We start from the raw sequence: 13,552 nt of genomic DNA on the forward strand, positions 1-13,552 counted from the left end.
CTCCTCTCTGTATCTGACCCCGGGAGTGTGTGACGGGACGGTGTGGAGGGAGATTCACTCTGTGTCTGAACCCGGGAGTCTGTGATGGGACGGTCTGGAGGGAGATTCATTCTGTGTCTGAACCCGAGAGTGGGTGATGGGACGTTGCGGAGGGAGATTAACTCTGTGTCTTACCCCAGGACTGTGTGAAGGGACGGTGTGGAGGGAGATTCACTCTGTGTTTACGCCGGGAGAGTGTGATGGGATGTTACGGAAAGAGATTCACTCTGTGTCTGACCCTGGGAGTTTGTGATGGGATGGTGTTGAGGGAGATTCACTCTGTGTCTGACCCCGGGAGTGTGTGATGGGACAGTGTGGAGGGAGCTACACTCTGTGTTTATGCCGGGAGTGTGTGATGGGACGGTGTGGAGGGAGATTCACTCTGTGTCTGATCCCCGGGAGTGTGTGATGGGACGGTGCCGAGGGAGATTAACTCTGTGTCTTACCCCAGGACTGTGTGATGGGACGGTGTGGAGGGAGAATCATTCTGTGTCTGACCCCGGGAGTGTGTGATGGGACGTTGTGGAGGGAGATTCACTCTGTGTCTGACCCCGGGAGTGTGTGATGGGACGGTGTGGAGGGAGATTCACTCTGTGTCTGACCCCGGGAGTGTGTGATGGGACGGTGTGGAGGGAGATTCACTCTGTGTGTGACCCGGGAGTGTGTGATGGGACGGTGTGGAGGGAGAATCATTCTGTGTCTGACGCCCGTTTTCCACCCCCCATCACTCTCGTACTCGGGACCTCAGTGGATTCACGTCGATTTTAACTGCGGGGGACAGGCGGGGGTCAATTAGCCCTGAATGGGCTTTGGTGGAGATGAGATCCTGGGCTCCTAGACTCTGCTTGTCCGACCTCCCTCAGCCTGGAGCTGAGACGCTACTGTGTCAGTGTGAGGAGCTCTGACCCACTGTTGCAGTGCACAGGGTGTGGAGGGCAACAGAAACCTCAAATAAAACTCGAGTCCGACACAAAACAGGAAGATACAGCGGTTTATTGATTTTTTATGAGAAATATAAATGAAACAATGTGTGAGCTGCTAACGTGCGGGAATAAATGATCCGCTCACAGTCACACACAACTAACTGACCGGCGACAAGAAGCGACCGGTTGAATAATCAGTGCCGTTTCTCACCGTCACTCTGCATCGGGGAACCGATGATTATAAAATCACACTTCAGGGCCGTGTCCGGGATCGCTGCAGATCCAGGGTCACTGCCGAGGGATTTGTCCATTTAACATCATTATATCGGCCAGGCTGCCGAATGCACCGTCCTCAGCAAAGGGAGCAAAAGGATTCTCTCCTGGGATCATCCACCCCCCCCCACCCCGGGACACCGGTGTCCCAGACTGAGCCCCGGATCCCCGGGCTCTTCCTGTCCGGGTAATTCCATGGGGTGTCACGTGGGGAGTCTCCAACACGCAGATCCAGCGGAAGCTGCCCCGCCGGACAGCAGGCGGAAACACGTCACTGCGGTACCAGCTGGTTCCGTTAAAACCGTTGGGAATCAGCCCCGGCGCGCGGCTGTTAAAGGTAAGGGCGGGAGTTAAAGGGGAGGGCGGGGAGTCGGCCAAATGTCCCCATCCCGCGGGCGGGGATGTTCACACATTCGGATGTTCACACATTCAGATGTTCAGATCCACTGTCAGTCCGGGTCTGAGTTCCTGCAGAGATCTCAGTTCCTTCTTCCCGGTCCCACTGAATTGATTACTCGTCAGCCTGAAACAGATGGAAGAATAAAGATGAAATAAACAGATTACACAACAGTGTCAGTAACGGGGGACCGGGGTTAATGTTTCAACAACACTCACAGACAAATATAACCAGAAAACACAGCGGATCCGCTGATATTTTATCACATTGAACATTAACACAAACACTCACCAGATCCACTCCAGACTCGGGAGGGTCAGTATGAGGCGGCGGAGAGTGGGGACAGATCGGTCTGTCAGAGAGTTTGATCCCAGGCTCAGCATCGTCAGTGATGGGTTTGTACTGAGAGCGGAGGCGAGATCCTCGGCACCAGAATCCGTGAGACCGACATCCCTCAGCCTGGAGATGAGAGAGAGTGAGGGTGAAGGAGACAGAGAGACAGGAGACGGTACAGATCCCCAGTGTTTATCAGTAACACAATTATTGATCACATTAATGTTCAGTGTCAGACACCCAGTGACTGTAAACACAATCTCCCACAGTCTGGTACTTACCACAGTTTCTGTATTTTACACTCCGGGTTCCTCAGAGCCGAAGACATCAGTTTCACTCCTGAATCTCCCAGTTTATTAAAACTCAGGTCCAGCTCCGTCAGTGATGGGTTTGTACTGAGAGTGGAGGCGAGATCCTCGGCACCAGAATCTGTGAGATCGACACGGATCAGCCTGGAGATGAGAGAGAGTGAGGGTGAAGGACACAGAGAGACAGGAGACGGTACAAATCCCCAGTGTTTATCAGTAACACAATAACTGATCACATTAATGTTCAGTGTCAGACACCCAGTGACTGTAAACACAATCTCCCACAGTCTGGTACTTACCCCAGTTTCTGTATTTTACATTCCGGGTTCTTCAGAGCCGCAGACACCAGTTTCACTCCTGAATCCCCCAGTTTATTATCGTTCAGTCTAAAAACAAACAGACAAATTGATGAATATAGTGATTAAAACCGTGGGTCTGGGGGCATTTCTCTCACTCGGATATTTCAGGAAACATGAAAACCTTTATTAATTCACTGATCGTAGTTCCCATCACTGTCAATGTCCCTGACCGCCCAGCTCCAATGAATTCACCGAATGTCAGTAATATCGTCTGTCGCTGTGACCCTATAAACTCCACATATTCTCTCTCATACCCTGATTGTTAGAAAAGTGTTCCTGACATGAGACAGTTGGAAAGGGCAGGGGTGAAGGGGAGAAAGTCAAACAGTGAGGAAGATTTGAGAATCGGCAAATGTCGACGGGAGATGGAGGAAGAGACAACACCTCAGCTAAAGGATGGAAAGACACAGAAGGAAGCGGATGTGGAAGAGAGATCCCACAGGAGGAAGGGGGATGGGGAAGAGAGATCCCACAGGAGGATGGGGGATGGAGAAGAGGGATCACACAGGAAGAAGGGCTGGGGAATAGAGGTCCCACAGGAGGAACAGGATGGGGAACGGAGTTCCCACAGGAGGAAGGGGGATGGGGAAGAGAGAACCCAAAGGAGGAAGGGGGATGGAGAAGAGGGATCCCACAGGAAGAAGGGTTGGGGAATAGAGGTCCCACAGGAGGAAGGGGGATGGAGAAGCGGGATCCCACAGGAAGAAGGGATGGGGAATAGAGGTCCCACAGGAAGAAGTGTGATGGTGAAGAGAGATCCCAGAGGAGAAAGGGGGATGTGGAAGAGAGATCCCACAAGAGGTAGGGGGATTTGGAAGAGAGATCCCACAGGAAGAAGGGGGATGGGGAAGAGAGATCCCACAGGAGGAAGTGGGATGGGGGAGAGAGATCCCACAGGAGAAAGTGGGATGGGGGAGAGAGATCCCACAGGAGAAAGGGGGATGGGGAGAGAGATCTCACAGGAGGATGGGGGATGGGGCAGAGAAATCCCGCAGCAGGAAGGGGGATGGGGAAGAGAGATCCCACGAGAGGATGGGGAAGAGAGATCCCAAAAGAGGAAGGGGGATGGGGGAGAGAGATCCAACAAGAGGAAGGGGGAATGGGAAGAGAGATCCGACAGGAGGAAAGGGATGGGGAAAAGAGTTCCCACAGGAGGAATGGGAATGGGGGAAAGAGATCCCACAGGAGGACGGGGGATGGGGGAGAGAGATCCCACAGGAGGAAGGGGGATGGGGGAGAGAGATCCCACAGGAGGAAGGGGGATGGGGAAGAGAGTTCCCACAGGAGGAAGGGGGATGGGGAAGAGAGTTCCCACAGGAGGAAGGGGGATGGGGGAGAGAGATCCCACAGGATTAAGGGGGATTGGGATGAGAGATTCCACAGGAGGACGGGGAATGGGGCAGAGAAATCCCGCAGGAGGAAGTGGGATGGGGGAGAAAGATCCCACAGGCAGAAGGGGATGGGGGAGAGATCCCACAGGAGGATGGGGGATGGGGAAGCGAGATCCCAAAAGAGAAAGGGGGATGGGGGAGAGCGATCCCACAGGAGGAAGGGGGATGGGGAAGAGAGATCCCACGAGAGGAAGGGGGATGGGGGAGAGAGATCCCACCAGAGGAAAGGGGAAGGGGAAGAGAGATCCCACAGGAGGAAGGGGGATGGGGAAGAGAGATCCAACAGGAGGAAGGGGGACGGGGAAGAGAGATCCCACAGGAGGAAGGGGGATGGAGAAGAGGGATCCCACAAGAGGAAGGGGGAAGGGCAAGAGAGATCCCACAGAAGGAAGGGGGATGGGGAAGAGAGATCCCACAGGAGGAAAGGGATGGGGAAAAGAGTTCCCACAGGAGGAATGGGAATGGGGGAAAGAGATCCCACAGGAGGAAGGGGGATGGGGGAGAGAGACCCCACAGGAGGAAGGGGGATGGGGAAGAGAGATCCCACAGGAGGAAGGGGGATGGGGAAGAGAGATCCCACAGGAGGAAGGGGGATGGGGGAGAGAGATCCCACAGGATTAAGGGGGATTGGGATGAGAGATTCCACAGGAGGACGGGGAATGGGGCAGAGAAATCCCGCAGGAGGAAGTGGGATGGGGGAGAAAGATCCCACAGGCAGAAGGGGATGGGGGAGAGATCCCACAGGAGGATGGGGGATGGGGAAGCGAGATCCCAAAAGAGAAAGGGGGATGGGGGAGAGCGATCCCACAGGAGGAAGGGGGATGGGGAAGAGAGATCCCACGAGAGGAAGGGGGATGGGGGAGAGAGATCCCACCAGAGGAAAGGGGAAGGGGAAGAGAGATCCCACAGGAGGAAGGGGGATGGGGAAGAGAGATCCAACAGGAGGAAGGGGGACGGGGAAGAGAGATCCCACAGGAGGAAGGGGGATGGAGAAGAGGGATCCCACAAGAGGAAGGGGGAAGGGCAAGAGAGATCCCACAGAAGGAAGGGGGATGGGGAAGAGAGATCCCACAGGAGGAAAGGGATGGGGAAAAGAGTTCCCACAGGAGGAATGGGAATGGGGGAAAGAGATCCCACAGGAGGAAGGGGGATGGGGGAGAGAGACCCCACAGGAGGAAGGGGGATGGGGAAGAGAGATCCCACAGGAGGAAGGGGGATGGGGAAGAGAGATCCCACAGGAGGAAGGGGAATGGGGGAGAGAGATCCCACAGGATTAAGGGGGATTGGGATGAGAGATCCCACAGGAGGACGGGGGATGGGGCAGAGAAATCCCGCAGGAGGAAGGGAGATAGGAGAGAGAGATCCCACAGGCAGAAGGGAATGGGGGAGCGATCCCACAGGAGGAAGGGGGATGGGGAAGAGAGATCCCACGAGAGGATGGGGGATGGGGAAGAGAGATCCCACAAGAGGAAGGGGGATGGGGGAGAGAGATCCCACAAGAGGAAGGGGGATGGGGGAGAGAGATCCCACAAGAGGAAGGGGGAAGGGGAAGAGCGATCCCACAGGAAAAAGGGGGACGGGGAAGAGATCCCACAGGAGGAAGGGGGACGGGGAAGAGAGATCCCATAGGAGGAAGGGGGACGGGGAAGAGAGATCCCACAGGAGGAAGGGGATGGAGAAGAGGGATCCCACAAGAGGAAGGGGGATGGGCAAGAGAAATCCCACAGAAGGAAGGGGGATTGGGAAGAGAGATCCCACAGGAGGAAAGGGATGGGGAAAAGAGTTCCCACAGGAGGAATGGGGATGGGGGAGAGAGATCCCACAGGAGGCAGGGGGATGGGGGAGAGAGATCCCACAGGACGAAGAGGGATGGGGGAGAGAGATCCCACAGGAGGAAGGGGGATGGGGGAGAGAGCTCCCACAGGAGGAAGGGGCATGGGGCAGAGAGATCCCACAGGAGGAAGGGGGATGGGGGAGAGAGATCCCACAGGAGGAAGGGGGATGGGGAAGAGAGATCCCACAGGACGAAAGGGGATGGGGCAGAGAGATCCCACAGGAGGAAGGTGGATGGGGGAGAGAGATCCCACAGGACGAAAGAGGATGGGGCAGAGAGATCCCACAGGAGGAAGGGGGATGGGGAGGGTGAGCCCACAGGACGAAGAGGGATTGGGAAGAGAGAGTCCCCAGGATGAAGGGGGATTGGGAAGAGAGATCGAACAGGAGGAAGGAGGAATGGCGAGAGATCCCGCAGGAGGAAGGGGGATGTGGAAGAGAGATCCCACAGGAGGAAGGGGGATGGGGCAGAGAGATCCCCCAGGAGGAAGGGGGATGGGGTAGTGAGATCCCACTGGATGAAGGGGGTTTGCGAAGAGAGATCCCATAGGAGGAAGGGGGATGGGGAAAAGAGATCTGACAAGAGGAAGGGGGGATGGGAAGGGATACCACTGGAGGGAAGGGAATGGCGAAGAGAGAACCCACAGGAGGAAGGGGAATGGGGAAGAAAGATCCTGCAGGAAAGGGGTGGGGAAAAGACATTCCACTGGAGGCTGAGGAAAGGCTAACAGAGAGCCCACAGGAGGAATGGGGTTGGGGACGATATCCCTAAGAATCGAAGTGGGATTGGGATAAAAAGTCACACAGCAGGATTCCAAGGTTAAACGTTAATCCTACAAGACGAGAGGATGCAGAAAATTTTTGTACGAGTGTGTTGGGTCTGAACAGAGACCCAGAGGAAATGCGGCCTCACTCTCTGTGTATCTGGTAGTTAGCAAAGTCACATACTATCAAGGGCAGGGGAGGACAATCTCACAATGTTATTTCTTCCCTTCTCACTGGGACGGTCTGCTGACGGTCTCTTGTCCTTCACCGGGAAGGGGGTGTGAATCTCTGACCCACCTGCTGCAGTCAGTGTCGGTCTGGGTGTCAGTAACAGTGAGAAGGAACATTGTCAATGGACGTGTCACAGGCAGCAGGAAACACGGCCATTCCTGTGATTTACTATCATTAAACCAATGGTCGTTGTTCACTGATCTGATGAAGTCTCCAACATCCCTTCACAAGGAACCACAGAACCCTCCTGTTCTTGGGGAATTACTGACCGATCCCCTGGGCATTTGTCACAATTCTTCACAATCTGATTTATCACAGTTTAACCCAAATCTCTTTACATTGAAATGACACAATGGAACAGTTTCACAGTTCAGAGTGAGAAATAAATCAAGTTACCTCAACTCCTTGCACTTGTGCAGCCCGGGTCCCAGCCTCTGGATTCCTTCACACTGAATGTGGCAGTCCTCCAGGTCGAGGTGTTTTATTGTATCACAGAGTCCGATGACATGAGACAGGACGGCGCAATCAATCGGGGTCAGTGTCATTCCACTGAATGAAAGTGTTTCCACTGATCCCAGTGCGGCCTGAGCCAGTCCACGATTCTGAGACTCAAACAGGTAGTGCAAAGTGTTCAGGAGGCTCCTTTTACCAGCTTCACTCCATCTGTTTCCACTCTGACGTTTAAACTCCCCCTTCACCCAGTCAATCACCCGGCAGGTTGTTTGATGAGGAAATGGACCCAGAAACTCCACCAGGCCCCGAGCTGTCATTGGGGAGGAGAGACCAGCAACAAAACGGAGAAATACCTCAAATCGCCCATCTGTCATGCTGTGGGCATCAGTGAGGAATTTCAGGATTTCCCTGGGATGTATAATCAGGAATTGTGCGACTGCAGCTACAAACTCTTGGATGGTGAGGTGTGGGAATGTGTACACCACGCTCTGGGCAGAATCCTCTCTCTCCAAAAGCTCCATCAGGAACCCGGACAGGAACTGGGAATGCTGAAGATTGAACTTGATCAAATCTCCATCTGTAAACACAATCTTCTTGTCAGACACTCCTTTGAAGGCCATCTGACCAACCCTGAGTAACACATCACGGGGTCTCTCAATCTCACGGCCGTGGTTTTTCAGGATGTTGTAAATATAGTAGGAGTACAGTTGGGTGATGGTCTTGGGAACTCGCTGTGGGTCCCTGACTCTTTGTGTGAAGAAGGGGCCCAGTGCCAGAGCGAGGATCCAGCAGTAGGAGGGGTTGTAGCTCATGGTGTACAGGATCTCGTTCTCCTTCACATAATTGAAAACAGCTTCCGCCACCGTCTGATCTTCAAAATGTCTGATGAAATATTCCTTCCGTTCCTCATCAACAAATCCCAGGATTTCAGCCCAGACACTGATATCCGCCTTTTCGAATAAATGTAACGCAGTTGGGCGGGTGGTCACCAGCACTGAACACCCTGGGAGCAGCTTGCCCTGGATTAAACTGTACACAATGTCAGACACTTCACACCACCACTCGGGATCTGGGCACTGGTGCTTGGGTTCTGTATCTCTCCGACTGTCCGCAAAATCGATTTTGTGTTTGAATTCATCCAAACCATCGAATATAAACAGTAATCCCTCTGCGTTTTTCCAGACCTCTCTCAGGAAATTCCCAAAGTAAGGATACTGATCCAGAATCAGTTCCCTCAGGTTTATTCGACAGTTAATGGTGTTTAAATCTCGGAATTTGAAACTGAAGACAAACTGGAATTGTTGGTATATTTTCCCCTTGGCCCAGTCATAAACAATCTTTTGTATCATCGTTGTTTTCCCGATCCCCGGGACTCCGGCCACTGCTGCTGAATTCCTAGATTTGGATTTACTCCGGGAAAAGCTGCTCTGGAATAACTGATCAGTACGGATTTTTTCCAGCTGTCTGCGGAGTTGTTTCTCTCTATACTCCTCATGGTCTCTGCCTCTTGCCAGCAGCTCATGTTCCACCAGTGTCCGATCTCGAACAGTAGAAATGACCGTGAGCTCAGCGTATCGATCAGCCAGCTGGAAAATCTTCACCTTCTCCGTCATCAGGATCGTGTTCACTCTCAGTGTTTCAGTTTGCACCCGCAGAGTCTCCTTGTGTTTCTGTTGAACATCTTCCATGGGAACAGAGAACATATTCAAAACGTTAAATGGCTCATCTGACAAAGAACATTATAACGGTATTTCAGCATTCAGTGTTTGAGATTACATGAATAAATTCAATGCTTCCATGGATATTAGCACAGAAAGTAAAATTCTGTTCACAGACACGGAATTGACAGCAATGGATGTCCCTGAAAATGTCCAATCCTCATGTTCTGGTTCTAGTTATTTGTGAAGGTGAACATTCCCCTGATTGCACTTTCTGAGGAAGCTTAAACAAGCATCACTCCCCACTAACATCTTAACTACATTCTGCAGAGGCGTGGTTGAGAGTGTGCTGACCTTTTGCATCACAACCTGGTACTCCAGCTGCAGTGCTGCCGACAAAAAAGCCTCGCAGGGGGTGGTTAGAGGAGCGGAGAAGGTTATTGGGGTATCCCTACCTTCTTCCAAGACGTCTTTCAACGTCGATGCCTCCAGAAGACACGGTACATCATTAAAAACCCCTCACACCCTCTCCATGAACTGTTTGTTCTTCTGCCATCAGGTAAAAGTTACAGGAGCATCAAAACTAAAACCACAAGGCTACTAAACAGCTTCCTCCCACAGGCAGTCAGACTGCTAAATAGCTGCTCTACCTGACTCTGCTTTGGACACTTTTAACTTGCACCGGACACTTATAACTTGATTTAAAGTGACATGTGGCTGTTGTGTTTTAGTATTTATTGTTGTGTTTATTATTTAGTGTTGCGTTTGTTATGTTATGATTGCACTGTTCCTGGGAAAAACTTTCTCATTCTACCCCGCAGAGCTGATGTACGGTTGGAATGAAAATTAAGTTTTTGAATCTTGAATATCCTATTGCAATCCTGACTGCACTCCCGTTACAACAACATTTCACTATATTTGAAGCATTGTTTGCCTCATTAACAGAGGATGTTAATGTTGATCTGGTATGGAACTATGCAGAGCAGGACACTGTGCATTTTGGCCAATCTGCACACTGGGGAGTCACAGGTGTCCACTGCTCTTGCATCAAAACAGGAGCAGAATACGCGGGAAATACTCAAGTCGGGCAGCATCTGGGGGAGAATCACAGTGAAGTTGCGGATCGAATTCCCATCGGAATGACAGGAATGAAAATGGGTCGTTTTCAATCGCAGTGATGGAGGATTGGTGGAAAGATGGAATATCTGTTAATGGAAGAAGCCACAAGCGTCTGTCTCAGTGATGTACATTGTGTCTGTGGGAGAGGGTGGTGAAGTCTTGGCAACTGCTACTCATCAGTCTTGCTGTGGGGGTGTGGGGCGCTGTCTAATGAGGCCTCCGTCTGTCAGAGTCGACCATGGATGTCCTGCCCCTGCAAGCCGGGACACTCCGATATGGAGAGGAAGCTTCAGCCGATGTAGCAAGCTCCCTCTCTCCATGCATCTGATGTACACAAAGGAACGGCAGAGACTGACACAGCTTGGCACCAGAGATGTCGCAGGAGATGCCAGTCTGCGCTGAACACCATTTAACACTGACTCAGGAAGTCCAGCTCCAGGCTTTTCCCATTGGGTTTACTCCCAAACTCTCCCCCATGAGGGGTTACAGTTACAAGGCAGTGGAGTTTTGAGATCAGAGTTTTTTTGTTCCTGGGTGAGCTGCCAATCACGGCCGACAAGCCCCATCTGCCCAAAGCGACTGGTTGTAAGGCACCAGTAACCCACCTCTGCCCCATCTCCTGTGGGAAGAAACGCTTCCACCGGGATTAGTGGCTAAACCGCACGTGAAGGCCAAGAGCTGGACAGAGGCTACTCGCCACTGGGAGCATTTAATAGGTCGCGGCAGCTCATCCGCACTGCCCCCCCCTCCCCCCCGGTTATAACAATCTTAAGCAACCAAGGGGCGCTGTATTATTGACAATCGGTAAATTGGTTTATTATTGTGACAGCCCCACTGTAAAATGGAAAACTTTTCTGCATGCGATCAAAATAAATCATTACATCACATCGGTGCAATGAGGTTGTACAAGGAAAAATGGAACAGAATAGTTCAGGGAAACAGTGCTTCAGTTGCTGAGAAAATGCAGTGCAGGCAGACGATAAGGTAGAAGGCCAAAGGATCATTGGGAGGTCAGCGTTGAGTTTTTTTGTGACTATGATCCTAAACTGTAGAAATCAACACCTTAAACTACAGTACTGTGCAGAAGTCTGAGGTGTATATTAGGACTGACACATTTTGTCTTTCATTTTCTAGTTTGCACTTTATCCCGTTGTGATGCGGTTTGAATGGCATCGTCTGGATGAAAGGTGCTTTATAAATAAGTCATTATTATTATTATTATTATTATTATTATTATTATCTTAGCCTAAACTGGTAAAACCTGAGGTACAGGCATGGCCAAGCACACTCATGTCTCAATTGATAGGAGATTTCAGACTATTCTCGTGGTGTATAGTGTTATGGGTTTTCTAAGATTTACACAAGTATCGCCGTGTGGGCCTAATTTATTAATACTATTCTGTAAAGCCTTTAGGATGATACCAGTTATCGATATTACGATTGGGATAAATAATACCCTGTTCGTGTTCCATAGTCTTTCATTTTGCCCTTTCAATTCAACATATTTCTGGGATAGTTTTTTACTAATTCATTTCTGTAAGTTATGTGTGTTTGGAATGGCTATATATATTTAAAAAGTTGCCTTTGCTTGTTTATCCTGTAAAATTACATCCGAACGCAGATCATGTATTATCCTATCTGAAATAATGATCGGACGCAGTATGATATGAAGGACTCTAACTTTAAAAGTGGAAGAGGCTTGTTCGTTTAGTAAATTATGGTGTTTTTCATCAGTTGTAGTTGAAGCAATGTTTTTGTGAATGTTGTCCGCCATTTTATTCTGCTTGTGCAAGTAATGATATTCAGTTGTACTCCTGCAGGATCTTGTAAAGTCGGATTGTTTGTAGTTTCTCTTATAATTTTCAGCATATATCATCTTGGACCTATCAGTCGTTTATTCTGTACTATTGATAACTACATGTGTCAACAACCTTGTCCTGTATTGCTACAATGATCCCTTCTGTTTCTATGAAGAAGTCTCCAACTCTGAGCCAGGAGCTCGATGCTTCCTTGTCGACATCTAATCGGCTCAGATCGTGTGGATGTCCTCCGTGGGGAGTCAGACTCTTCCATTGGTTAACGTTTGCTACCATTATGATAGTTTCTTCACTTTTATGGGTTATGCATTCTTTACGTTCAGTGATGTGTACCCCTTATCAGATTTGCATATGCGTGTATGGAGTGCTGAATCCTGCTTGCGTTATGACAGTATGTCAATAGAGCTAATTGTGGATTTCAGAAAAGGCGAGATGAGGGAACACGACACATCAGTCCTCACAGAGGGATCTGAAGTGGAAAGAGTGAGCAATTCCAATTTCCTGGCTGTCAATATCTCCGAGTATCTAACCTGGACCCAATATATCGATGCAACTACAGAAAAGGCACAACAGTGGCTATATTTCATCAGGAGTTTCCAACATCACTTGAATATTTCTACAGATGTAACTTGCAGAGCATTGTAACTGGCTGCATCACCGTCTGGTTCGCGAGGAACGGAGTAAGGCGCACACTCAACGATTCAGGAGCAACTTCTCCTCTACCATGCAGTTTCCAAATGGACATTGAACCCATCGATACTGCCTCACTAATCTCTTTTTAAATTTCTATTTCTGCACTATTTATTTAGTTTAATATTTCATATAATCACACAGACATGCACAGCTATACATGTTCAACTTCCAGGCCCTGAAGCCACTTCACTGCTCAGCCAGATCCACCGTCTGACAGGACACATGTCTCGCATGGATAACTCCAGGTTACCGAAAGCAGTACTCTGCAGAGAACTCTCTCAGGGCAAGAGAGATCGTGGTGCCCCGCGCAGGAGGTACAAGGACCAAATTAAGCAGAGGCTCTCTCAGGTAAATATGGAGGTCAACGAGTGGCAGCCGCTGATCCACGGAAAAGCCAGGAATTCTGAGGAACCCAGAAGAGCGACTGCTGAAAAGAAGAGGGGATGCAAGAAGGATCCAACTACCCAAGCGCCTGCATCCCAGCTGTCCCTGTGTCCCAGCTGCTCCCGAGTCCACAGATCCAGAATTGGCCCCTACAGTCACCAACAATCGTGTCGTCATCCAGTAACCCCCCCCCCCCCCACACACACACACACACACACACACACACCCACATTAGGGAAGAGAACAGGATTTAGGGTATGTTTCAGGATCATTAATAGATAGATAGATAGATACTTTATTCATCCCCATGGGGAAATTCAACTTTTTTTCCAATGTCCCATACACTTGTTGTAGCAGAACTAATTACATACAATACTTAACTCAGTAAAAAATATGATATGCATCTAAATCACTATCTCAAAAAGCATTAATAATAGCTTTTAAAAAGTTCTTAAGTCCTGGCGGTTGAATTGTAAAGCCTAATGGCATTGGGGAGTATTGACCTCTTCATCCTGTCTGAGGAGCATTGCATCGATAGTAACCTGTCGCTGAAACTGCTTCTCTGTCTCTGGATGG

At 50.2% G+C, this 13,552-nt stretch overlaps 1 protein-coding gene across 1 annotated transcript; it reads right to left on the reverse strand.

Annotated features, from left to right (window-relative positions):
• Nucleotides 1-1,530: 1,530 nt before the first annotated feature.
• On the reverse strand, nucleotides 1,531-7,698 carry LOC140722507 (ribonuclease inhibitor-like). The gene is made up of 5 exons (XM_073037231.1): nucleotides 7,249-7,698; nucleotides 2,573-2,659; nucleotides 2,247-2,417; nucleotides 1,924-2,091; nucleotides 1,531-1,758 (listed from the first exon to the last, which is right to left on the reverse strand). Exons 1-5 carry the CDS (start codon nucleotides 7,677-7,679, stop codon nucleotides 1,665-1,667), a joined length of 951 nt encoding a protein of 316 aa, XP_072893332.1. The 5' UTR covers nucleotides 7,680-7,698; the 3' UTR covers nucleotides 1,531-1,664.
• Between the last annotated feature and the right edge of the window lie 5,854 nt (nucleotides 7,699-13,552).

The sequence above is a fragment of the Hemitrygon akajei genome, unplaced genomic scaffold (genome assembly GCF_048418815.1).
Source record: "Hemitrygon akajei unplaced genomic scaffold, sHemAka1.3 Scf000078, whole genome shotgun sequence".
NCBI classification, from domain to species: Eukaryota; Metazoa; Chordata; class Chondrichthyes; order Myliobatiformes; family Dasyatidae; genus Hemitrygon; species Hemitrygon akajei.

What these genes read in the sequence shown, in the direction of transcription:
- LOC140722507 (XM_073037231.1), bottom strand. Translation starts at nt 7,679, where the DNA reads ATGACAGATGGGCGATTTGAGGTATTTCTCCGTTTTGTTGCTGGTCTC. An exon ending in TGTAAAATACAGAAACTGGG is followed by an intron (nt 2,418 to 2,572) that starts GTAAGTACCAGA and finishes TCTCATCTCCAG; the next exon opens with GCTGATCCGTGTCGATCTCA. An exon ending in CCGAGTCTGGAGTGGATCTG is followed by an intron (nt 1,759 to 1,923) that starts GTGAGTGTTTGT and finishes CATCTGTTTCAG; the next exon opens with GCTGACGAGTAATCAATTCA.